Source organism: Plasmopara halstedii (assembly GCF_900000015.1).
Source record: "Plasmopara halstedii genome assembly, contig: Scaffold_3120, whole genome shotgun sequence".
NCBI classification, from domain to species: Eukaryota; Oomycota; class Peronosporomycetes; order Peronosporales; family Peronosporaceae; genus Plasmopara; species Plasmopara halstedii.
In genome coordinates, this window is record NW_020190023.1 from 744,472 (window position 1) to 769,092 (window position 24,621).

At 42.8% G+C, this 24,621-nt stretch overlaps 7 protein-coding genes across 7 annotated transcripts; 3 read left to right on the forward strand and 4 right to left on the reverse strand.

Moving 5' to 3' along the window:
• Nucleotides 1–1,891: 1,891 nt before the first annotated feature.
• PHALS_07684 (hypothetical protein F443_00955) lies at nucleotides 1,892–4,497 on the forward strand (the record flags this gene model as incomplete). The annotated part of the gene is made up of 4 exons (XM_024721194.1): nucleotides 1,892–3,693; nucleotides 3,771–3,833; nucleotides 4,032–4,105; nucleotides 4,175–4,497. 4 exons carry the CDS (start codon nucleotides 1,892–1,894, stop codon nucleotides 4,495–4,497), a joined length of 2,262 nt encoding a protein of 753 aa, XP_024586318.1.
• Nucleotides 4,498–4,636: 139 nt separating this feature from the next.
• On the reverse strand, nucleotides 4,637–5,329 carry PHALS_07685 (ap-3 complex subunit sigma-2; the record flags this gene model as incomplete). Its single annotated transcript, XM_024721195.1, has 5 exons — nucleotides 4,637–4,654; nucleotides 4,718–4,851; nucleotides 4,912–5,027; nucleotides 5,104–5,192; nucleotides 5,261–5,329. 5 exons carry the CDS (start codon nucleotides 5,327–5,329, stop codon nucleotides 4,637–4,639), a joined length of 426 nt encoding a protein of 141 aa, XP_024586319.1.
• A 377-nt stretch (nucleotides 5,330–5,706) lies between these two features.
• PHALS_07686 (uncharacterized protein) lies at nucleotides 5,707–6,055 on the reverse strand (the record flags this gene model as incomplete). Its single annotated transcript, XM_024721196.1, has 3 exons — nucleotides 5,707–5,737; nucleotides 5,848–5,960; nucleotides 6,026–6,055. The coding sequence occupies 3 exons, from the start codon at nucleotides 6,053–6,055 to the stop codon at nucleotides 5,707–5,709; spliced, it is 174 nt and encodes a 57-aa protein (XP_024586320.1).
• Nucleotides 6,056–8,581: 2,526 nt separating this feature from the next.
• Nucleotides 8,582–8,903, reverse strand: PHALS_07687 (RxLR-like protein; the record flags this gene model as incomplete). The annotated part of the gene is made up of 2 exons (XM_024721197.1): nucleotides 8,582–8,816; nucleotides 8,887–8,903. The coding sequence occupies 2 exons, from the start codon at nucleotides 8,901–8,903 to the stop codon at nucleotides 8,582–8,584; spliced, it is 252 nt and encodes an 83-aa protein (XP_024586321.1).
• A 3,856-nt stretch (nucleotides 8,904–12,759) lies between these two features.
• Nucleotides 12,760–13,584, forward strand: PHALS_07688 (uncharacterized protein; the record flags this gene model as incomplete). Its single annotated transcript, XM_024721198.1, has 2 exons — nucleotides 12,760–12,839; nucleotides 13,464–13,584. The coding sequence occupies 2 exons, from the start codon at nucleotides 12,760–12,762 to the stop codon at nucleotides 13,582–13,584; spliced, it is 201 nt and encodes a 66-aa protein (XP_024586322.1).
• A 1,004-nt stretch (nucleotides 13,585–14,588) lies between these two features.
• PHALS_07689 (uncharacterized protein) lies at nucleotides 14,589–14,902 on the reverse strand (the record flags this gene model as incomplete). Its single annotated transcript, XM_024721199.1, has 2 exons — nucleotides 14,589–14,699; nucleotides 14,774–14,902. The coding sequence occupies 2 exons, from the start codon at nucleotides 14,900–14,902 to the stop codon at nucleotides 14,589–14,591; spliced, it is 240 nt and encodes a 79-aa protein (XP_024586323.1).
• A 5,922-nt stretch (nucleotides 14,903–20,824) lies between these two features.
• Nucleotides 20,825–23,795, forward strand: PHALS_07690 (uncharacterized protein; the record flags this gene model as incomplete). Its single annotated transcript, XM_024721201.1, has 5 exons — nucleotides 20,825–20,827; nucleotides 21,005–22,105; nucleotides 22,167–22,283; nucleotides 22,352–22,772; nucleotides 22,840–23,795. The coding sequence occupies 5 exons, from the start codon at nucleotides 20,825–20,827 to the stop codon at nucleotides 23,793–23,795; spliced, it is 2,598 nt and encodes an 865-aa protein (XP_024586324.1).
• Nucleotides 23,796–24,621: the final 826 nt, after the last annotated feature.

Genomic DNA, 24,621 nt, shown 5'->3' on the forward strand with positions numbered 1-24,621 from the left:
TGTGCTTGATCGAGTCGAGTCGGTCAAGTTTCTCGGTATCCCTTTTAGTCAGTCCCCAGTCAACAATGACATTGAGCACGGTAGAATCCTGCACACAACAAGAAGCCACTTATAGTGAAGGTTTCGCTGACAGGAAACTGCATGGTATATAGTCTTAGGTAGAGGCGCGGATGTTACTTGGGAACTCGGTGAATTATTGTGACCATTCTTATCAGATACCGCCCTGACTAAATCACCTTATTGGCGCTGGTTGCAGAGGTCTCTCTCTTCTTGGTGGTCAGCTTATTCATATGCAAAGTGAAGCAAAGCAAAATTTAGCCTCCCACCAACTTTGCGCGCGTAATGATTCGCACATGTAATGCGCAGTTGGGTAAAACTACCGATACACTGTGCGTTTTAAGAGCTACCACAATGGGTGCACAGTTTTAGTTAAACCAAAGTTTTCATTTTGTCGTAACGGGATAAGTACGTATTACAGTGTACGTCGCCAATCGAAAAAGTACTAAGCGCAGCCGTAACATATGGAGACTTAATGACGTTTCATGATCAGTCCGAGGTACAGATGTAAGTGCGTACAAGAGAGGCCAATGAGATCATCAAGTTGCTGGCTTCTTGCGATGCACCATATAGGGATGTATGACTATCGATTGTTCAGCAAATATTCACGTATCATTTTGACTCAGCTTCAATTATACTATCAATCTTTCTGAATACGAGCAATGAGGTATGGTTGCTCAAGACTCTTCCCGTTCGGCGCCTGAACGGTGAATAGTGGGCCCATTCTCTGCGTATTAGCTAACGCCGAATCCAAGAATCAAAGTTGATTATGTGCGAGGTGCGCGGCAATCCCATTGCAATTATAGTCAGCATGTATGCAAAAGCAGTGACTGACGCAGTCGAAATAATATTGTACTTTGTAAGACTAGTAATGGACTGTTAAGAGCTTAGCATTAGCTGTCTAGATCTTCCAAGTGAGAGTCGAAATAAGCAGCCCGGAATCTCTTGCTCATTTGGTGTTTCAAGTAACTTGAATACTAGGTATCGCTCTAAAAAGTGGATTATTATCGAACTGGAATACGCTGATAAGTCACCGTCATGATCATCCAATGGGGTTTCTTGTATGAGCAAGCTAACTTTGCCTTCCCCGTTCTGCATGGCAAAGTCAGCATCTCATTTATGTGTTATATTTTTGCCAAGAATAAAAGCAAATCCAACTTGATGGGAAGTTCACGCATATGAAATTTTGATGTTTTCAGAAAAATTGAGCTTTTAAACCACGAATAGACGTGTCTGAAGACTTTTTCCCACTAATTGGGTGCTTATTAAAGTAAAAAAGATTTGTAAGCAAATAAAAGATTGCGACTTTAAGCGTTCATGATTTCGAAGGAGCCTCAAAATGTCTACGACGACTGGCATTGCTACAATAGACTATGATTAAGGTCTGTGCATCAAAACCAAAAACGTACATAATGAGTCAAACTATGAGCTTGGAATGAGAGAGAAATAATCTTACAGAGCTATTAGTGATCAGCAAATGGGGAGACTTAACATGCAGTACGTATATTTTAGAATAACAAGACCGGTAATTTTAAATTATGCATGTGCTGAGAAAAATTGGTTCTGTGTATGAACGACTCACGAGTCAAGATTATATAGCAAACAAACGAGCCTTATTCACTCACAGATTCTACCCATCACTCAGAAAGCAGGCACACTCTACAATGATGACATAATTTCAACCAAAAGACGCCAATGCCCAAATCATCAGCGTACAGATCTATTTCAAACGTTCGTATAATTTCTTCCCTCTCTATAAAGATTAAAATCTCTTGTATAGGGGTTTGTCCCCTCTCTCTATGGCCTGTTTTGGCCTCGATCGTCTCTGCTTCCAATGCCTGCCAAAGCTTCTGGGTCTTCACTTGTGACTCGCACTCGAGCGCACCAAGCTTTGTCCCAAGCGGCTCATAGTCGTCCGTTTCGCGTGGGAAGCGACGGTTTGCCGCTGTTGCCGTGCCACGATGCGCCTGTGTGCACCGTACCCACCTCATCGCCTTCCCCACCTGCTGTCGCGCTGTTCGGCCACGTTGACACGAAACAGAACGTGCGCGCGCAGCTACTTGCGCAATACAGTCGCTCGCAACAGCTTGAGCAGGTGAATGAGATGACACTACGCATCGACACAGAGCTTGAGCTATTGCGGCGTAGCTGCTTCGCCGCGCGCAACGCACTGTGGGCAAACGTTACACCAGACGAGTTTGAGTTCCAGCCAGTGCCTAGCGACACGTGGACGCCCCAGCCAGCTAATGACAAGCTTTCGTTGCGCAAGATGAAGATAAATGGAGCGCTGGATGGTAGCGGAAGAGAATTCTATCCGCCTATTAAGACGCATGTCAAGGAAGTGGAGGCCGTTGAGTACGTACGTGATCGGCCTTGGCCTCCTCAAGAGTACGCATTAAAACCAGTAGCAAAACCGATGAGGGGTAGAGGTGGTAAGCGCAAAGCTGCACCAATGGCAGCGGTACTTGAACCGATGCCGCTGCTAGCTAGGACGTGCCGAGAGTGCAAGACCCAGTCAACACCACTGTGGCGCACACACACAAAGACAGTGAAGATCAGGAAGCATGTGCTAAAAGAGAATGCATTCAAAAACGTTGCAACAGATTTGGCTAATGCATTTGTAGCACAGAATATGGCCATGATGACACCGCAAATGCTGGAGTTGAAAACGGTAAACGAGAAGATTGATGTTGATGTGTGCTTGGCATGTTCATTGAAGCTGAAAAGAGCGGATTTGTTTGATAAAAAACGTCTTGAGAAGAAGCGACGAGAACGACAGAAGAAGGGCCATGTAGCGTCAGCAGCAGTGGGAGAAAAAAAGCGGAATCGGCAACAGATATCTCTTAAGAAGCATAAGAAACAAGAGGTATCTACACAACAAGGAAATGGAACTGATCGTGAAATAGAGGACGAGAAGAAAGATTCTTCGACTCCAGTGGTAATGCTCAAATTTTCAAAAGAAGAGATTAAAGCTGCAACGGGATCGTCAAGAGAGCGACTGGAGAACCGCAAACATAGTAGGAAAGATAAAAAGAAGAAGAAAAAACACCGTCGTAAGCGCGAACAAGTGGATGACACAGAATGCGATTACGCGACTTTAAATCCGTCGTCTGAGCAGATAAATGGACATGAATATGCGGAAGGTGCAGTAGAATCAGGCATCACTTCGCAAGATTTGGCGCTCGAAGACGATGCTTCCACACGTTTGAAAGCGCTGAAGGTTGATGCTGAACCAGAACCTATAGAAAGCGGTTTTCAAGAGGAAGAAGAGGAAGTTGCCGTGCCTGCAAGATCTTCCTCTCGAAAGAGGAAGAGTGTGCAATATACTGAATCGCCTGCTGTGGTGGAAACATCTGTATCTGCTTCAAAGAAACGCAGAACTTCTCTATCTCGTACATCGCGATCAACTCGAGCGGCAAGTGCAGCAGCTGCTCCAGCCGCGGATACTCCAGCATCTACTGGTATAAAACGGTCACGATCGAAGAAGGAGCTCACTCGTGAACGTGAGCTTCGTGCGCGTGGTCAATATTGCCCCGTATGTAATGAAGTCTATGAAGATGATGATCAAAGTACTTTTATTTGCTGCGACTCATGCGAGTTGTGGGTTCACGGTGCCTGCGACCCAAGTCTTAGCGCGTACGTTTTAATGTTTTTTATTGTTAGAAATGTTGTACGAGGCTTATGGAACTATGAATTGATGGAATTTTTTGCAGAGAACTTATTGCAGCCATGGCTAAAACCGAAGACAAATATATTTGTCCGTTATGTGCTGGACGGTGAGCAAAACCCAAGTGGAAATAAATGCAGAGAAGCTGTGCAGCTTAGCGATCGAGATGAAAAATCTACAACTGCGACTGTAACGCCTTAACATTATTTGGACTTGAAATATAACCCAATTCTGGTCAAATCGATACCGGTATGCTTAATAGAAATTATGTACAGATACATTTGTATATGTAAGATGATAAGCAAAGCTCAACCATAGACTTTGTCTCAATGTATGCTCTGCGTCGAATCCGTCGCCTCTCTACGGCAGCTCCGCGCAAAGGTATGCCGTTCCTTCGAATGCTAGCTTGATTACCTGTTATCACATCTGTGATTTTTAATCCTTGTCCAGAATATCCAACGTCCTTTATCTCGCATCTGCGCACACAGAAGCTTAACGTGTTCAACATTGGCGTGGCATTTCTGACGCTATCCCTGTCGTCTCAGATGGTTTCGTACAAACAACGTTTCGAGGCAGCGGTGAATGACAAAGAGAAGCTTGTTCAAAAGGTAGAAGTGCTGGAAAAGCTCGTATTGGATCTAGGCGGGCATTTGCCGGATGACGATTCTAAAAAGGTAGATGCTATGGCCCTGCACGCTCGTGATGATACGACCGAGGCCCTAGCTTCTTCATCAGCTGAAGAGATCAAGAGCAAGAAATACAAGCTTATTTAGATAAAATATAGGCAGGATTAGTAGCAGTTGCGCCGGACATAATGGGTAAATAGCCTCATCTGCATTTTTAATGGATAACATTCTAGATTTGATACTGCCGTTGGAATGCATTGGTATGCTCCTTATCTGCTTCATTGCGTCATTTCTTTATGGTAGACTGTAGTGAACGTCGTGATGAGATGCTGTCCATGCGATTCATCTCGTTGACAGCTGTGAGTACCTCGTTAATGTTGGTCTCAAGCACCATACCACCCATGACAATCTCATCCAGAGCATAGTGGACCTTGTCACTATGAAATATCAGGTCTAGCTCGCACACGTTCTCAAATATCTTGTCTAGTGTTTCCACGAAAACTAATTGAAACATACTTTTTCAATATACATCTTTCTCAGCCCGTCGTATAATGTGTGTACCTTGAATGAGATCTAAGATCCCCAAATCGCTCTCTTGTTTGTCCACCGCAAAAACAAAATACAACGTCGCATAATGGCGATAAATGAGCTTGACGCCGTCTCCCCAATATCGCACCCTGTCCATTGGAAATGTATAGCTAATGTTGGAGATTGCATTCAAGAATATCTTACAACCAACTGAGGAATACGTACGTGCCTTCGAGGAAGTTGCATAACGTGTCGGGGCGCTTTGACACTTGTGTGTAGATATCACGGATCACAGCTTGCTGCTCTGCATCTGGCTGGCAAAGTTGATCCAAATAATTAGCTTAAGAGACGCTAAGGCTTTTAAAAAGCCTTTCAACCGCACCACATGCTCATAAAACTTGACAATACGCGGCTTGCCATGGTTATTCACGATGAGGATTCCTTTGATCATCTTCTTGTTCTTTAAATCGAATTTTTACAGCTTCTACACTTTTATCTTTTTTGAATATCACGCATAATTCAATTTTAGTTTTTTGTGTACAGTGATAGATTACCGAGTGATTTGCACGAAAGAAGCTTTAATTTAATGTGTACACATTGACAAATGCACAGGATGGGTTTGTATACTACACCCAGGAACGTGGAATACTGCACCGGGACTACCGTATGATTTGCACGGAAAAAGCTTTGACTCAATGAGTCCACATCGACAAATGCACAGGATGGTTTACACTACACGCAGAAGCAGAATAGAGAACCTCCTAAGTGACTAAATACCTCAGTTCCTTCGTATAAGAGTGATTTTTAACGAGTGAGGTCGACTTTAGCCTAATTTGTGTCAGTTTGTTCAATGATAGATCTACATATGTTACATTCCATTTTAATTGTCAACGGACCACTTCGCTCCGCAGCCAACGTTCTCACTAGTTTTACCTCTGAGCAATGCACAAAAGTATAATGTGTACGTACACCACAATACGGTACAAGAAGCAAGCATCCGGGTTCAAGCCCCGCTTGCTCGCCTTACAATCCGCCTTCACTCGCGGTGCTACCGGCACCAACAAGACCTCATCATGTATATTCTACATGCCAGTTCTTAAATTACTATCTTCTCGCGACACGTCCTTTGCAACAAATGGATACCTACCCCAGCTATGCTTTCAGGCGCCAACCTCATGGTTTTCGATCTAGGTGCATCTTGCCGATATATACTTTTAATGCGTTGACCTCTCGCGATCGAGCAGTCGATTTTGGTCAAACGTAACCTTGTGCACCTCTATCCATCACCATCAATGACAAAAAAAGCATTTTCCGCTCCCAAATTGTAATATTTCTACTCTTGCTTCATATACCATCGGCAACAAAATTTGAATTATACAGTCACGTAGGGTGTATCAGTGAATAAAGAGCCACCGGCCAATCAGCCTTCGCTGTCTTTCACATCGACGATCTTCTGTTTCTAGAAATCATCCGATTGTGGTTTTGATCCTGCTACTACTTCGTGGTTGCGATGGGAGCTCGAAATCTCGGCAAAACTCTGATTTCAGGGTTGTATTCGTCGATATTCGGTAAATAGTCATTAATTCATTCATGGTTCGCTATCGACAATAACAGCAGTGACGTTGCCTTCATGGCTTGGAGCCCATTCTCGCGTCTGGTAGTCAAATCCTTGATTCTATTTCGACCTCGAGCTTCATGATGACGAACATGCCAATACTTGCCTCAATTGATCTACAGTTCATATGAACAACTTCTCGTGCGCATAAGACCATGATAGCACTATATACGATAAAAAAGAAGACTTGTTTGCTACATCAATTATTCTTCAAAACCATTCACAAATGCACCTCCTTGGATCAGCCTGCAACTGCAGTCGGCAACCCTAGCTGTAACGGGGTTACACGTACCCTTGTATGAAGGTATGGGTAACACAATATCGTGTGACCGTACAAAGGTGTGGATTTCACAAGTTGGTGGAATCACACAATGGTGTGGCTACACAGTAATAAGAAGCCACTACGTGGCAGGATAGACAGTAGACATGCATATAAATTGGACTTTTTAATTAGGAAAACCAAAGGTTTTAGATTGGCGGCTCTACCGCAAGAAAAACAGTTAAATACAGTCTCAATTTTGAACGGAAGAGCGTCTTTGCCTTGGTTAAGGTTTTGAAGTACTCTTGGAGATAACGGATTGCGATTCGCCACTTTTGTACTGGTTCTGGTATAATACGTAAGGTCGGTGCCTTAGCTTAGCTTCCTCAAAGCAGAGAGCTACGACAGCCCCGCTGCACTAATTCCCTAATTTTGACTATTTAGGCCAAAGAAACTAACGGTAAGCTGCAAAACGAGCATTGTGCAAAACAGCTAGCATCGCGATCAGCTAAATACAAGGGTTGTATTAAGCAGTTTGCAACCACTAACGGAGGAAAGGCGCTATAAAATATATAGATAAGCTGGCTCTCTCCTCATTAACATGTGCAGCTATTGACACCGTCTCATTAGGAGATCATAGTGGTAGCTACAATTGATCGATACCCTTTAATTTTTTGTGCCAATGAATATGAGATTCTAAAATTAATCTTTACCGAATGATTTTTTTTACTTTTGGTTAAATTACTTGCCGGATATCTCTGATTTATTTCTTTAAGCTTTTGAGACCGAATGCGCTTGATATTCATTTTTGCACCTTACCCTTACTTGAATGAGCATAATTCAAATTAGGTCTTCTCCGTAGCGTGTTACCATGGGTCAACGAGCCCTTAAAATTGCGTATGGGGCTTTTAAGCAGATTGTAGCATAGCTATAGGATAAAATTATTGGTTAGAGCTCAAATTCAATGCTTCAAACTCAAATGGCTCGTATAAATGGGATCGTGGTTTGGCTTTAAAACGACCGCGTGTCACACAGGATGTTCTCGCATTCTCTTTGGTATAGTGTGAACGGTCCGATTCAGCATGCTATAGGGTAGATTATTCACATTCCGCTACTACTTTTCCGAGACAGCGTATTCATGTGTGTTCCATCTGCCTCTGGTATCTGCATGTTGCGTTTGCATACCGTGGCTCTCAGAAATAGCTTTAAGTTGCCGGCTCGTGATCGATATTTTCAAATACATTAAGTAAATATGATACGGCCTTTCGTGCTTGTCGAGTATACGCTAATACCAACCAGGCTGATGTCAGAAAATCGAATCGTATCGATAAGCTTTATCCCACCACGACCTAAATCACTTTATGGCACGATAAAGTAGCAAAAGGGCCCTCCAAACCATATCTATGAAGAAAAAGAACTTTTTCGAATAAGCACATTGTAATAAGTCCAGACTCAACGAGTGGTAGCGATTCGCTTCAATCCCGCGCATTCCCTGCCACACGACCAAGGCGTGATATCTAACTATCGGTCTGTAGATAATCAGCGAGGGATATGTTTGATCTGGCGTCCAGTACCTTAAATTTCCGCCGATATTGGCACCGCTACAATAACGAGATGAGCCATATTTCTCGGACGGTCGTAAAGACCACCATACTGGTATAAGCGAACGCTCTTTTTGTAAGATTGGAATTTAGGTCTATATCTATGAATTACCAGCATTCATTTGAGTTACAGCTTGAAATTAGGCACTGACGCATGCTACGTGGGCTCCATCAGCTTACAGGTTTCATGCTTGCGCGCAAGTAATATCAATTATACATGTTGTTGGTCTAGCTGTACATAGCGATCACTGCCATACGTTTTCCCCTACTAATTTTGCTACCAAAGAGGGTATCTTGGGCTCGTGCAAATCCTGAACTTTTTAAGTAGCTATCACAACACGTTAAAGGCCATGTAGGTTCCTTGCTTTGAGTACCACCTCGCGTTGATGATAATGTGGGACAATGCTGTAATGCAGCAAGTCTTAACATGAGAGTGATGGAACAAACATGCAATCCAAGCCATCTGATAAAGCAGTATATGATATTAACCTACTCTTTCTTGCACAAATATTATTGTAGATATTACCATATACAATAATATATGTTGCATATTGTTGCTGGTAGCGCATTGTCTGGGCAATGCGACAGCGTGTCAGCCGCCGCATCTAGCTGACCCGTAATTTACATTGGCTTATAGGTTTAACCAGTGTGGAGAAAGGAACAATCTCCTAACGTTTTGCTGACAACATTGATGCATGGCTCAAATAGATCAGTGATGGTCCAAAATTAAACAGATGTAATCTGAATTTGACAATAGCATACTCATTTGAAAGTAACTCCTATTTGTTAACGTAATTGTTGTTCTCGTCCGCAGTAAGCTGAAGGGACACAATCATGGCAACACAACCTTGCATGTTAATATCCATTTGCACGCCTAAGTTTAAGACGGAAGCATCCCGCAAGACATGGGATGTCTGTCGCGGATGTGGTAGGGTTAGAATCAGGGCACACATGCGAATATATTTCACAGCCTTCAAGGTTAGCTCTTCTGCTGCGCCTGAAACCCATTTCACATTCTTTTTTCAAGCTGATTGGTTGGAAGTCTGATATATGCTGGTATGATTACCAATGACAAGTCTCATCGTACGTCTTAAACATGAGAGCTCACAAGAGCCAGCTGCGAAAAGGTCTACTTCTGTCGGTGCTGCTCAATGGGAAAGAAATCATCCACTCCAATACGAAATAGACAGTAGACCGGCGACTGCATTAAATTCTTAACTTAAATTCTAGTGGAGTGAAAAGGTCCCTCAATTAAAACTCAAATGTTCTTGAGGCGCTTCTACAGAAACGTACCCTGGTGGAATTACTGCTCCAATCTGTTGCACACGGGCCATTATATCCCCCAGTGAAAGATGTGTAGTCCGGCGCGGTGATCGTTCTATAAGAAAACAAGCGGGGCTTGTGACAGCAAGAATTGACGGCGTGAAGTTTTCACCATACTTTTAATGACATTATTTGCACTTGCAATGCTTGACGCTCTAGCTGAACGTTTGCTTTTTTAGAGTTAGTTGAAAATCGATGATGATTTTCTTCTTCCTCACCCAGTACGCAAATTGAAATGCTTTACGCGTCAGCACTCTATCCCGCATTCAGTTCAAAGATGCGAGCTTATCCAACCACTGCTACTTTTAATGCAGGCGGTATTTCTGATGGGGTGTGAGTTGTGAGGTCAGTCATCGCTTACGACTTTAAATGGGGACGCGCAGGCGTAGGCGTGATCGCGGCGGCCGAAAATAGATTATTACATTGGTAGAAGACATCGCAACATCTATGCTACTAGGCGGACAAGCTTAGCTCACTGAGCTGGACGTCGTTGTAAATTTTGTTGCGGTGGGCTGTCACAACACTATTAACCGTGGAGTCGGGAATGGAGTGCATAAGTGTGCGAAAAGCAAGCGAGGTACATATAACGCCCCCTTCTTTATCCTTTGGTTATCCGTTAGGCTCCAGATGAGAGCGGAGGTGTCTGGTTTGGGGCTCGGATAGCAGTTGCGACTAAAATGGGAAACACTTCGTCCTCTTCGCCATGAAGGGTCAAAATGTCATCGGTCGCAAGATCCGCACCTTGCTCGAAGGCCCATTAAGATATGTGATGGCTTATATCAGGTATAACGGAATCGAGGATGGTCGTAAGAGTAGGCACTATGGGATGCAGCGAGTAAATAAAAACTCCAAGCGTAGTGGGTGGTTGTTTTCGCACAATGTATCAAAAGTATTAAAGAATCAGTGGAAGTTACATTTGGTGAGGGAGAAGCAACGTGGGACGTACTGCATACCTTACAATTCTATTCAAGAAGCAAAAACTGTAAACTTGTACATTTAAGCTATTGAAGAATCATTACTATTAACAGTAGGCTTTCGAAAAAATGAGATCTGTCATACACAGGGGCTGTCAGCCTCGTATTACACATTACAGATTGTTGTAGCATCGGACATAGGTAGACGCACATGTTAAAGCTATTTTAAATAATATCAGTTTCAAATGCATAGCTCTTGGTATCGCAGAACTAGCCGGATAATTAATTACATATGAGGCTCTTGCCTCCACTCCTGACGAACCAAGCTACGTTTGTTTACAACCGCAGATTCTTAACGTCAGCGTTTTCTGGGCAACGTGCTGCGCAAGTTAGCTTCACTTCAACATGGCCTACTAATGACGCAAGCTAGTTCAAAGTCGAAGTGGGCTTCTCTGTCAGCCCTCCGTGGAAATGATGCGCTTGTCGGTGCGAAGCGCATATTTCCTGTACAAAAAGAGGGTAAAGATATAAACTCCTTCAGAAGCACATTTGGCGTAGCATCAATCCCATTTTTCTAGCTATAGACCTAGAAACTGACAAAAAACATTCTCTTGACAACGCATAGCCATGTCAACACGACGATGCCCGTTTTGAACAATCGGACGATGCTCTGATTTTAATAGCGACAAGGATATTGCGGTACATATCATTGGCGATGTCTTATTCAGTTTGGATGCTAACAAAGACATTTGGGCGAACAGTGCTCTTCTTACTTCAGCGTCACGAATATAGCCCTGGCGTTGAATATTAAGTCAGAATTATGAAACCTGTGTATATTTCAAAATGTCTTAATTGCCCTTTCACACAGATTGTCCTTCCTGCAAAACCATTAAAATGACCGATATCTTAAAAAAGTACCGATTCCATTTAGGCTGTAAGACGATCGCGATATCTTTGATTTCGATTTTACAATCGTCGACAGACTCACCATTTGGTGCAGCGGGAAGGTAATCAGCCACATGAAAGGTCGAATTTGGAATCCGCTGACTATTAATTTTTAATAGTTTGAGCTTATGCTATGTTCTTCGATCTTGTCGCATATAGTTACCAAGTACAGTGCTGATATGCTATGTTTTTTCGTTCCTGTCGCTAAAAACTTTCAGATTAAGTAATGGCTTTGATACTTAAGGAATAAGCAAGAATTTGCAACGACGATGATGGCGCAGCTTTCGTGCCGATACGCGAGCAAAATCAGGATAAGTCCATGGATTGTGGAGAAAAAGAAATTGTTCCAGAATCGCGTTATTGGCATAGTATAAGTAACTCGCTTAACCCCCATCTATTCGTGAATCAAAGAATGTCTCTGACTTTAAAATCGCCAGTTCATCTAGTATTTTCATACCCTGATTTCTCTTCTATCACAACACAGATTTAATGTATCTTCACTTATACTCAATCGTCATACGCCCACCAATATTTATCAATTGGCTGTTTTGGTTGTGAATAACGAATACGTATCACGACCATATGACATTCGATTCTGATGGGGCCAGTGTCATACTCCAAGGTGTTGTGATAGAGATTGACCGTATTGTAGCATTTCTATGCTATCGAATACGATGCTTGTAGCACCAATTCAAATGCGTCGCGTATGTCAACCTTAACGGTACATTTCAAGGGGAGCCTATGTTGGATCAAAATTACAACTTGCTAACGAAAAGAATGAACACTTCAAGTAATCAAAAGAGGTTTTGTACACAAAGGTTACGATTTGTTGGATTGCGATAGGTTTTGGGCTGAATGTCAGTTAGATAATAGAAGACAACGTCGAGTGGTTCATTGTTCTCCGTAAGTCCGAATCAATCACAGCTACCTGACCTATCATTACATCCTTTTCAGCGTTCTAATTGTATGTCGACGTCAGGTACAAGGCTGTACAAATTTGATGAATGGTGAGCGAGCAAAGAACTGAGATCGCAAGATTACTTCGGATGCTGATTGACATGACAATGAATCTTTAAGCGGTATAGATGAATACTTGAGATGGTTCCTTTTATTATTGACGACCTTGAGGCACGGGAAAATCTACACGCCAGACATATTTGCGATAAATCTCTCAAAATCGGGAGAACCGTCGTTCCTGTAGTTGGACTTACTTAACTGTTTTTGATGGGTGGACGAACAACCTTAAGTGCATTTAAACTCCCACCCACAGCTGACGCAAATTCAACCGGATTAATCCTCAACCAGTACGCGATAAAAAGCATTTTTATTATGATATTTTGAAATGTATTTCGTATGCCACGTCAAGATGCGTATGAGGTTGCTAGAGGTTTATAGCAGGGTATACATAATAAAAATGACAACTTCTTTGAGCGAAAAGTGTGCGTGCTAGCTGGATAATATACGCGATAAATACCTGTGCGTAAACATCGCACACGCAAACAAGCATAAGGCATATTTCTCACATGGTTATCATGCTTGTGCAAGCTACTTGTAATAACGATCCCTCTCAAATAAGCTGTATGTCTTTCGCGAGGTCAATAAATGGAAATCATGGCAAGAAGTGATCTTGCACACGGAGTAGACAAAATAATAAGGAATAAGGCAAGCATGAAGCGTGGTTTGAATGCGACAATCTGTTTTCAGTGATGACTGAGCTACTAGTTCAGACGACGACACCAGCAACTAATGGCACAAAAGAAAGTAGCAACTTCTAGTTCATTATCATCCGATCAAAAATCAGGCTAACTTACACCATTTTCTTGATATAAATGAAGCTAATGTCAGCGTCATGTTTCCGTGGCATCCGTCTTGTTATTGCCAACCGACACAGCCCTGCCAAACAAAATCTCGCGATTTTGCATATGCAGCGTATTTGATTTAGATTTAAAGGCTCAGTCGCCTTCGCTAGCCGGAATTGAAGAAAATGAGCGCGATCGCAAAGCGAAGCAAAGCAAGATTGGCCTCACAATGAACATGAAAAAAAACTAAAAAGTAAATAGTGAAGTCGTTTGTCTGGTACCTGAAAAAGTATAGAATAGATCTGAGGTATCAGGCATGCCAACATGTGCTGATATTATAGATTGTGTTCATCAGTGATGGCAACGCACTCTAATATATTTACCGATGGACTCCAAACACTTTTCACTGCAACCTGCGTTTGCAATGATTATCTACTCAATGTATGCCTGAATACAAACTCTCCGTATTTACCATCATCTCTATTTCTGGACTCCCAGTCAGTTTTGATCCGAGAGACTGGGGGGGGATAACCGGAATCCTCAGATTCTGTACCATTTTGTGCTTGTGACAAGCGAGGTATTACAAATGATATTGTACAAGAAACAATATCTGATATGTACACACGTCATGCCTTCTTTCCAATTGTATCCGAAAGTACATTGACAGACGAAAATAACGGGGTTGGCGACTCCAATTTATGGACAGAAATAACGAGCAGTCTCCGTAACGCACGTTACACGTATCAATGATCGAGCTAAATAATAGAGCCAAGAACTATTCTGCTGTCACTGTGTTTGTTAGCGCATCTATTATTCGAACTGTTTGGCGCTCGGAGCTAAATGTCTTCATTAGCTCATTGCTATAATGATGGCGGCTACATAACACATAATATTCCGGGGTGAAAGGTTGACGACTTCATCCTTTTAGCATTTAGTAATAACGAGTTTTGATCTATAAGCATATCTCAGGAATATCTGAATTCTGTTTAAGCCGTACCAGGATCACTGCTATGTGCTGAAGCAGAAAGTGATACCTGTAAACACTGTAAGGCCAACATTGAAGCTTGAAGTTACATTTGTGAATAAGGCGCAAAAATCTTCATGGTAGCCAAGAAAGAAAAACTAGGCAGTGGAGAAAGCTGGAACAGCGAGTGACAAGGATTGGGATCAAATATGCACTTATCGCCTCTCACCCTTACCAATACTAACATGAAACCCCCGTAATATCTCAATCGATCTATCTGATTTTAGTATTTAGCCTGATAACAAGAGTGACGAAGTGATTACTGTACTTTTACCTTCCTTACCCCATACATCATCCCCACCAAAGTATGCTTCGCACTTGGTCACAATCGTTTTTTTACTCTACGTCTAATCACTCTAACTATTGTCTGCTCTTGCGGGTAAATATATATCAGAGCTTCCCTACTTAAAATGACCACAATAATACAAGAATGCGGAGAAATGCGCGTTTCCGGGGCCGACGATATGCGATACATACTTGATGAGTCAGCCAGCCGTAGTGTCGACGCAAACGGTAAATTTCCTTTCCCGAATTCACCTGCCATCGATGCCTCCACCGTGAGAATTACTGCGAAATCATCTTTCGCTTACGGCGAAGTTCCGATGTTTGAGCGCTAGTTACGTTTTTGACCCGCGAGTGCACATCCATGCCCGTTCCAACGCCGGTGGATGTTATGTTCGATACCCATATGCTTGGAATGGCTCGAGCCGAGCTTGCCCGTCAGCAAGAATAGAGTCCCTGTGACTTACGCAGGCTAGATCAGCTCATGATTGTAAATTTAGTATTCTGAAAGCCAACCACCAAGTCGCGACAGAGACCTTACGCGCCCATGCGTGCCGACCTGCCGCTCAACCCGAGATCAAAAGGCTCGAGACTTGCTTTTTGAGATCTTTCTGACCCCGCAAGTCGCAACTCCTCCGACGTAACGCCACCGCCTACAACAGTAACCTCTTCGAAAGTCGTATCACTGATTAAATGTTTGTTAAATGTCGGATACTGTCCCTCTAAATTCTCTATGCACAGCGAAAGAAACGTGTCGACTCACCCTTAATGGCTTGCCGTGTGTCTCCTTCAGTAAAGCAGACTTTCGATCATTGCAACCGTTAATGATTATTACTACCAATTTAGCTTGACGTAGATGTCGAGGTTTGCACCCATGGCCTAAGATTCTCCATGAGACAATTGCTACATCGTTCGACCAAGTCACAAACTTGGAACGAGATCAGTACCGACTTCAACAGGGATGAGTGCTGCACTAAACGATCCTGCCATTTTAACGTAAGGATAGGAATTGCGTTTGCGCCGAATCGTAAGCGGCAACAGCGTTAGGGATATATGAGCGTAGTGGATTCACAGAATCCAATGAGGTTTTTGAACATGGGAATTTCTTCCAAGCAACCAAATACTGTTAAACCCCTGGTGCATCCGCCGGCCCACTAGACACTCACGTGAACTCATCAAGATGTGCCGTTGGGGGATGAGCCTCTCGCGACTGGCTCTCAGAAAGAGCCCCCAATTGTGACACGCCAATTCTCTCCGAGAACCTCGGTGTGCGCTCAAACCAAGATAGGTCGAATATCGGATGCGCTCTCTAAGCCACGCAATCGCACTGCACTACTTGGAGCACCCGTAGCAATTGAAGAAAATGGAGTAGCAGAATCGGAGTAGCCTAAGACTCTACATCATCCTCTACCGCGCGGATTGTATAAGCGATCTCGTGGGGATGGCTTACAACAAGTACACGCAAACACATTAATGTCAAAACATTTAGTATATCTTTAAATTCCGCGAGCGGTCCAATGTAGCGAGTTTGCCATCTGAATTTACAGACCGCAGACACGTTAATTGCCGCATTTTGTGATTCTATCCTTTTATGTTCATGTATATAATCTGCTTCTGCCATCTACATGTTGCTTCATATAATCATAGCTCCCGCCACAGCGTTGCACACTCAGAGCATGACACTCAACCTTATCGATGGAAAATAATAGATTTTCTCGTTGATGTAACTATCCTGGTTTCTGTGGAATGTTTGTACCTACAGCCCCTACCCCAGAAGATCGAGATGGCTATGTCAAAGAAGCACGAGGGTCAGATACCATTTGCAAAACAACAACATAACCTGTAGAGCTACGCGAAATTTCATTTGATGCAGCTTTAATAAAAACACTATTTTTCGCGCCAAAATCTTGGTATCTTCACGCAAGTTTATTGAAGGATATTTTTCACAGCGTCAGCGGTTAACATGTCCATAGCACCTATTACAACCCTTGCTTCAGCTTCACCGCAAAGCGCGAAGCTTGATCTAATACAATCGCCAATGACAAAATAAGTTGTCGAAAAGCTTCATTAAGGAGCAGCTGAAATATCCTCTTACCAATGGCAAAAGACGCTGTCAGCAACAAGATACACGATCTCGCGCAGACGACTTACAAAGGGCACAATGTCGATAACATTAGACACATCAACCTATCGAAGAGTTTGCTCGTGCGCACATTGAGCCACCACTATATAGCGCTTATTAAGCCGTGTGTCGCTCCTTTTTCGATGTGGTCAGCCACAGTAGCTTTATGCCTTACACAATATTCTGTTTTTAAGTACTTACCCGGAAGTGCCACCACATATTCATTGTTACGTTGAACAGATCTACAATACACCAAACTACAATATAGTCGTTGTGTGAATAACCAATTGCTCTTATAAAGCGTCATTTGAGCTCAGATAAGTTTGGCCTCAAAGTTTTTGTAACGGAACCCATGTTGCGTCCGAATCGTACAGCGTACGTATTATTTAATGGATATGAACGGTTCCATAGTGAGGTACTACACTGTATAGTTTGGGTGGCATGAAAGAGCATTCGTCACAATATTAAGTCGGTCAGACCATACCTTGCTTCAAATGTTCCCTCATCAAGGAAGGCTAACCATCTTGCCAATCTCTGCGAGAGGTGTGCGTTGAAGGCCACTTCTACCCCCTCCAAACCATTTGACATCATTACAAGCTGGTTAGTTAGAGGCCGTGACATAACGGTAAATTCTAAACTAGCTAACTGGGTTGATCAAACCAATTTTGTAGACCCCTCTCAGCGACACTGATCGTTCTATCCTAGGATCCGTATTTGCAGAATTTGCCCGCATTTTAAACCTTTGTATAAAGCAGTTCCGCACTGTTATTTTGTCTGCACCGGGCACACTATCCTTTGTTAGCAAGCAGCTTATTTCAATCTAGATAAAGAGAATCGATTGCGAGCATTGCGCAAGTGTACTCGTGCATGTAAAATGGGATTCGCCTTAACCAACACATGAACGTCTCACGCCTATATCGTCGAGATATATGGAGGTGGCCTTTAGATAGGCAGGTACGCGTCGCATACGTATTCAAATCCTAGACCAAAAGCAGCCACTCATAGAGCATTTCGTAAGAAGTACACAGCAGTAAATGATTTCACTCAGTCCCTAGCGCAGTTAAAAATACTCATCGACTAGTTTGAGAGCAATAAAATTGGTGCGACTGATCATACTAGTTTGATATATCATGCACGATTCTTTAATTGCTAATTTCAAACACCGAATATCGGCACCGAATGTTAAATTTGGTTTCTTTAAGCCGCATCTTTGTATATAATGAAAAAAGCTACTTTAGCCTTTTATGTAAGTAATATTGATGATTGAAGTGTTTAGTACCGCAGAGAAATTGATATAGGGAAAAACCGTGACGGATCTCTCGATATAACGTTGTTATTCTCCTTCGGCTATGAATTAAATGAGTCCGAAAAATCTATCAAGATAGCCGCTCCAAACACCCGGAATTCCGCAATAACGGAATTATCCGTATCGGATGATCAACTCAACTTTCTCCCCATACCAACCCAGCGATTATGCCGTTCTGCATTTTCTTGAGCGTGTACACAGGAGATTTATCAGACACTCAACAAGAGCTATTACCGACCGTAACGAGAGAAAATTTACACTTTTAAGACTAATCTGATCATTACATTCACGATCAAAAACTTATATTTGCGACAAAAAAGTCTTCACGCCCCACACAATGGGCGCGGCTCGCGATGTTGCTGTCGCAGCATTACCACTTAGCCGTTGTCGTAGATGACCTACGAAGTGCACATATGAGAAAGTACAGATGCTAACTGATTTATCACAGTAACACAGTTACGTCAATGTACCATTCTTAAAAACATTTGGATTTGGTTGCTGTATTTGCAAATTACAGCTGCCTGGCTCAACCGGTTCTGACCCAGGATAACGCAGTGGTGGGTCGCTCTAACTCGTTTCAACGGGATCAATTCTTAAAGACCGCCACACCCAGTCGCTCGTAATGGCTCACCATTATTAATCTCTAGGGATCGAAGCTACAAGCTGTAATTATTTGTCTTGTCCGAGAAACGCATTAGTTACAGCGAATTGTCATCGGTGTCACCTACTTCATCAAATACGCTTGAAGACCGCGATGAACAATCAAATGTTCTTGTATTATACTATAACTATGGTTCATTACCGCTTCTACTTCAAGCATGGCTCAAAGCACTCAGCAATGTCAAAGCTATTATCGTTAGCATTCCGACCTCATGCACAAAAACTATTTCAGTTTCATGCTCACGTCAACAGCTATTTGACTTCTTAGCAGAGGCAAAATCTTGACCAATCAAAGATCGACTAGAAGTAAAGTGCCTGACATTCAATGTTTTGACCTTAATCGAACAGTAGCTGATGACGTCCCAGTCACACCGTAGGATCTTGTCAAGTCTTCAATCAAAGTCTGGGATCGATCTGTGTCCTGAGCTGTCAAAGTAACAGCTATCAAACTTATTAAAAGGAGATGAAAGAGATTTCACGCTGGCTTGATATCTTAGCTTCTGACAACGCGACGAACGTTTGGGCGTTTGGGTGCGTTAATTTGGCATCTTCATGATTTCTGCTGTCCTAACATTGTACATTATTGCACGATGCTGCTGAATCTATCAAGAATTTCCACGGTCTTACAATGGTCGGGACGTTGATGTTAGCAGCTGAACAACCTCCCGCCTCACTCAAAAGCACTCGTATCGATTGACCTTGACTCCCACAAGATACGTAAGACAGATTTTTTCAGAAAGGACTGGTGCTCAACAATATCCTGGGAGAGGCTTGTAGGTCGAGGTTCACCGTTTTGCACCTATCATTGGAGAGAGAAGGGGTTGGGCGGACATTGTTTATTTTGGTCCTACTTATAATATTACACCAGCGAATACCACAATGATGTTTAATAGGCTACTGATCGCTGTTTTACTCCAGTTTGGCTGAGGTCGATTGCTTTCGATGCGATCGAGGATTCTCCACTCCTCGCACTTGAGCCGATAACTGCGATATGAAAGTTGTCCTCTACACTCGAAGCACTACTCCTTTAAAGTATTTGGGTGAATGCGAAAGATTTTAGCGCGAAGTGCACCTCACTAAGCTTGGGTAGGTGGTTCGAGATTGGTCGCCTCAGCATTTACATATAAATAAATGCCTCTTCTGCGAGACGCAGAGGATGGATTCGTACGCTATACCCATGAGCAAACTCAAGAATTTTTGAAGTATCTTAGTGGTGAGCTCATTTTTTTATTTCAAGAGCGATATTGATTCAGAGTCAGGTAATATATCTTACTTAAGATATTTTTGTGCTAGTAGCTACGATTCCAAAACGTGTCATGATGTATAACGTGAAGGTATCGCAAGCCTCATTCACCCTCATCCGTACCAAAACTTATCATGATATTCATTTTTGTAGATATTTTGATACTTTGTCCCGTGATAATTTACATAATCTTGCATCATTATTATGCCTTAGTAGGCTCGACTTCTGCCGATTTACGGTCAATCATCCTTTAACCATTTACCCAGGCCAGGCAAAAAATATCATGAGATGGACGTACCAGGATGGGCAGCTCTACTTTTGCTTTTTCGATTTTGCTTTTTCTCGATAATATTTTGAGCTTTTCCATATGTTAAGACTGCCCTTCGATCTACTAATCTTTTCCATAACTCGAGCATAAATGTGATGATGGTTCAGTACGAAAATTGAGACTATGACATTCCCTGCTGACCTGAGATCTCGTCTGAAAGTGAGCAAAGAGATTGTTTAAGTTTGACAAGTAACAAAGATCATGACCACGCTACCACGACCCGTCGTACTTGGCTTTTGTTTCACTACAACGCAAGTTGAATGCGTTAAATACTGTAACAAAAATGTATTATACTCCTTTAATTACGATTCCGCAACAAAATCAATCACCAGAGCTGAGATTAGCTCTTGCGCTTTATCGCTCGTCCGGCGCCAAAAGCGTCACCGCGATTGAAGTTGTGCTGGTCAATAACGCACTAGTGTATCTCTCTACAGTCGAGCAAACGCAGGTCATCGCATAGAAAATACCAAGACGCCCTGAACTAATCTGAAGCGCAAACACATAACTCAAGTCATAAGCGAATATATGGTCAGTAGCTGCTAAGTTTCGTACAAATAGTAATTACCTTCACCCGAGGCAACAATCTTTACTGGTCTCCGATCAGTCGCCAGTCGTCGCTAGACGCTAGTGGCGAGGTGTGATGTTCTTTTTTCTGTTATCTCATACTAAAAGTGTTCACGTGCTATGTCCATTCTGTTTTTTCAGGTCACATTTCATCATACGCAGCGATTTCCACTCGGAACACGTATATCCAAGTACTTTAATGGATTTTCAGAACCTTTTCGAGGTACGGTGGACCAGCACTCAGACATGACAGACTTCTATCATGTTTCATATGACGATGGGGATAGTGAAGAGATGACCGAGGATGACGTAGAATTGCATTTCCTTGAGCTACCAAATGCAAAGGTATCATTAAAAGCATCTAAAACACAATTTCTTGAGCTTAACAAGGCGAGAACTTCACCCCGTGCGCCGCCAAAAAAAATTCGGGTGAGCAGTGAGAGCAGTTATAACGTCTCATCACGAGAACTTTTGGCACGACCTATCGCTGAACTCGATCGAAACAGTCGCCAAAACCCAAAGGTACTGAGTCTGAACGTAAATGCCCCAGGACTGGTGCGTAATAACACGTTTTCTGGATCTTCCACCTCGAGTGACGAGACCCAAGAATCATTACGTGTGTCTATTCCTAAAGAAACCTTCAACGAGGAAGAAGAAGGGGTGGAAGAGGAGGAAGAAGAAGTATTTGGTGCTGAAGATGAAGAAGACGATGACATTTCGGACGGCAATCCAGAAGAGATTAATCAGCTTATTGGTAAGCCTGTGGAGAGGATAGTAACGAAGGAGGGAACTGGTCGCGACGTTGTGCAAGGCGCTGTAGCAAGTTATTTTCCCGCCACCAAAATGTTTCGTGTGATGTACTTTGACGGTGAATGTTCGGATCTGACGTATCACGACGTATTGAAAAGCATCCCGGTAGACTTACTTCCTATGAATATTAGTGAAAAAAAGAAACGAAAAGCAAAAGTTCATAATGGAAAGAAAGACGGAACGTCCAGTGCTAAATCAACGTCGTCAAAGCGGCTAAAGACATTTGAGGTAAATCCTAATAGTGTAGCAGGAGACAAATGCGGTGGTTCGCCATCATCGCCTTCAACTCCAATTGTCAACGTAGCTGACATGTCGGTGATCGATAATGTCGAATTTAACATCGTACGAAAGGTGCTGTACATTATTGTAAGTACTACAAACAACAGCATGATGGAAGCACAGCTTGAAGTTCTTTCCGCAGCTTACTTAAAGGTACCTAATCGCAAAACAATTTTCTATTGTGTCTTTTTGTCATCTTACAAGAGTTGCTTAGGACGAGGAAGCTCTTCAAGCGTTCGTTCAAAAGGATGGTTTGATTTCGTTAGCCGAGCTTATATCTAGATGGGAAATTCAGGTTGAAGCGGAGCAAGGCTTGCTGCTCGTATTAAAAGTAATGTCTGGATTGATATAGCTTGAAAAACCAGCCGATCTCTGACTGCTTTGATGTTCTGTAAAAAGATTCTTGCAGTTTTGCCGGGCATTACCAAGAGTGCCATCATGGATAGTGGAATTGGCAAAAAAGTAAGGGTTGTGGAGAAGCGTGGCACTTACAAAGATTTGAGCATACCTGGTCTTGCTGCATGGGTCATTCAAAAGATGAAAACAGACGTCGGCGCTGGGAAGGAAGATCGGGTTCAGAAATTGAAACTGAATGACAATCTGGATGATGGTTTAAGCAGTCAGAACCAACGGGCGAACGAAAGAAGGCAAAGTACTAACGTTAGTCCACGTGGTGATGCCGAACTTAACGCTCGTCGAGCAGACTCCAAATCTACTGTTAGTCCGCGATTGGGCAATTTGAAGGCTCAATCAGTATCAGGTGATAGCGGTATTGGCTTATACAAATCGAAATCGGCTAAACACTTGCACACGTTGATGAGTATGTTCTTGGTTGCTGGTCGATAGTGTAGATCTTTTAGCTAATCTAAGTTGCTGAATGTGATTAGATTCGCGCACTGGCAGAGACACTAGTACGCCTCGTCGTGATCGTGACATTTTCGGAGAGCGTTTGACTAACCAGAACAAGCGAAGATTGGGATCAGCCCAAAATTGGCGAGCACGACGATCTACTGTGGTGTTGGATCAGGTAATGAAGCGGATCTCAGAGGCCACCCAAAAATCCGATATCATTAAGCCAAAAGCAATGGATGATGATTGGCGGCCGTCTAAGATCTCGTTTGCCGACAAAGATTTCGTGTGTCCATTCGATAAGGAAGTGGAAGTCTCAAAGCTGCTCATCTATCGTGTACCAGGATCGACGAAAGGCTTGGATCACCCACTTGTGAAGCCCCAAACAGGTGTTCTTCGATCAATTCTTCGGATTCGAATACCCCCTGACACACCATCGCAATCTATATTCGAGGATTTGAATCTAGCTCCTTCTAAAGTACAAGCAACCGAAAGACCAAATTTTGAACATATTGTAATACCGGCGCAGGCTACGCGTGATGAAGTGGAAGATGAAACACCTGAATCACCATTCTGTATTTCGTCGAGACTTTCAAAGGTGTTAAGTCCAACAGAAAAAAGAAAGCAAGATACTTCTTCGTCTCCTTCCTCTCTTACATCCGCACAAACGCCACCGGAATATACGGAGGAAGTAAACAGAGGCAACCCTTTTGGCGAGGGCGAAATGTCTGCCATCGAACAGAATGTAGACACTCTACTCGAGAATCGCAATGTACAGTCGGCTGAAGCACCAAATACGGCGATTCCGGTTTTATCCCCCGTAGTATCTGAAGATGAATCCTCCGATGAAGACGAGGCGTCACCAAAAGGTGCAGATGATAGTGGCCGGGAACCAGAAGCGACAACTCTCACTAGCTTCGCGACGGGAGTCATGGAGGCCTGTACAACAAGCTACAATCACTTCAATTTCGATCCGGCTCACAAGTGCGTTTAATTGTGTCTAGTAATAAATGCATACTCTCGCCTTTCATCCTCATTGACTCGAGAGTGCTGCTTATCGAGAATGGGCTGATCTAATGTAATGCAGATCATTTCGTTAATGTCGCGTTTTGCATACTTACAGCGTCGCAAAAGTCGTTTCTTCGCGTTATTGCCAGCACGCTAACACGTAGTTAACCATACATATTCCTGCTTGTGTGATACATCCTTGATATTGAAAAAAGGAAAGCGTAAGAACACAAAATGCTACGGACACAACTAACTATTCTAGGAATTAATGGGCTGGATCTTATTGTATGGAGCAAGCTGAACGATGCACGGGTAACAGCTTCAATGTTGAAGCCTTTGCAATGAGGCTAAGTTGTATATCTCATAGCCCACCAAAATCGCGAATGTTGTTCTGATGATAAAACTATTCTATTATGGAGGTACTTGAGCACTAGATGACAAAATGCAAGGAACTTGATCGGTCCTTGGTCAGCAAAATAGATGCTACCAGTGAGATTGCACTGAATATGCAGCGGGGCTGCCGTAGCGTTGCGCTTAGACGATACTTAGAACAAGTACGAGTTAGCAGATCGCAATCCGTACTCCAGGAGTAATTATTGCCTTAACCCAAGGCAAATTACTCTTCCGTTTAAAATCCAAAACTGATTTTTATTTAGGGACAATAAAAAAAATGCCCCAACTTTTGCCATATATAAAAAAATATCTCAACTTTTCAAAAATAAAAAATACCCCAGCACGTAAATTATCACCGGGAAGCCATAATATTACACAACAGAAGATGTATTGTATTAGGAATGAATTAGCATAATTTA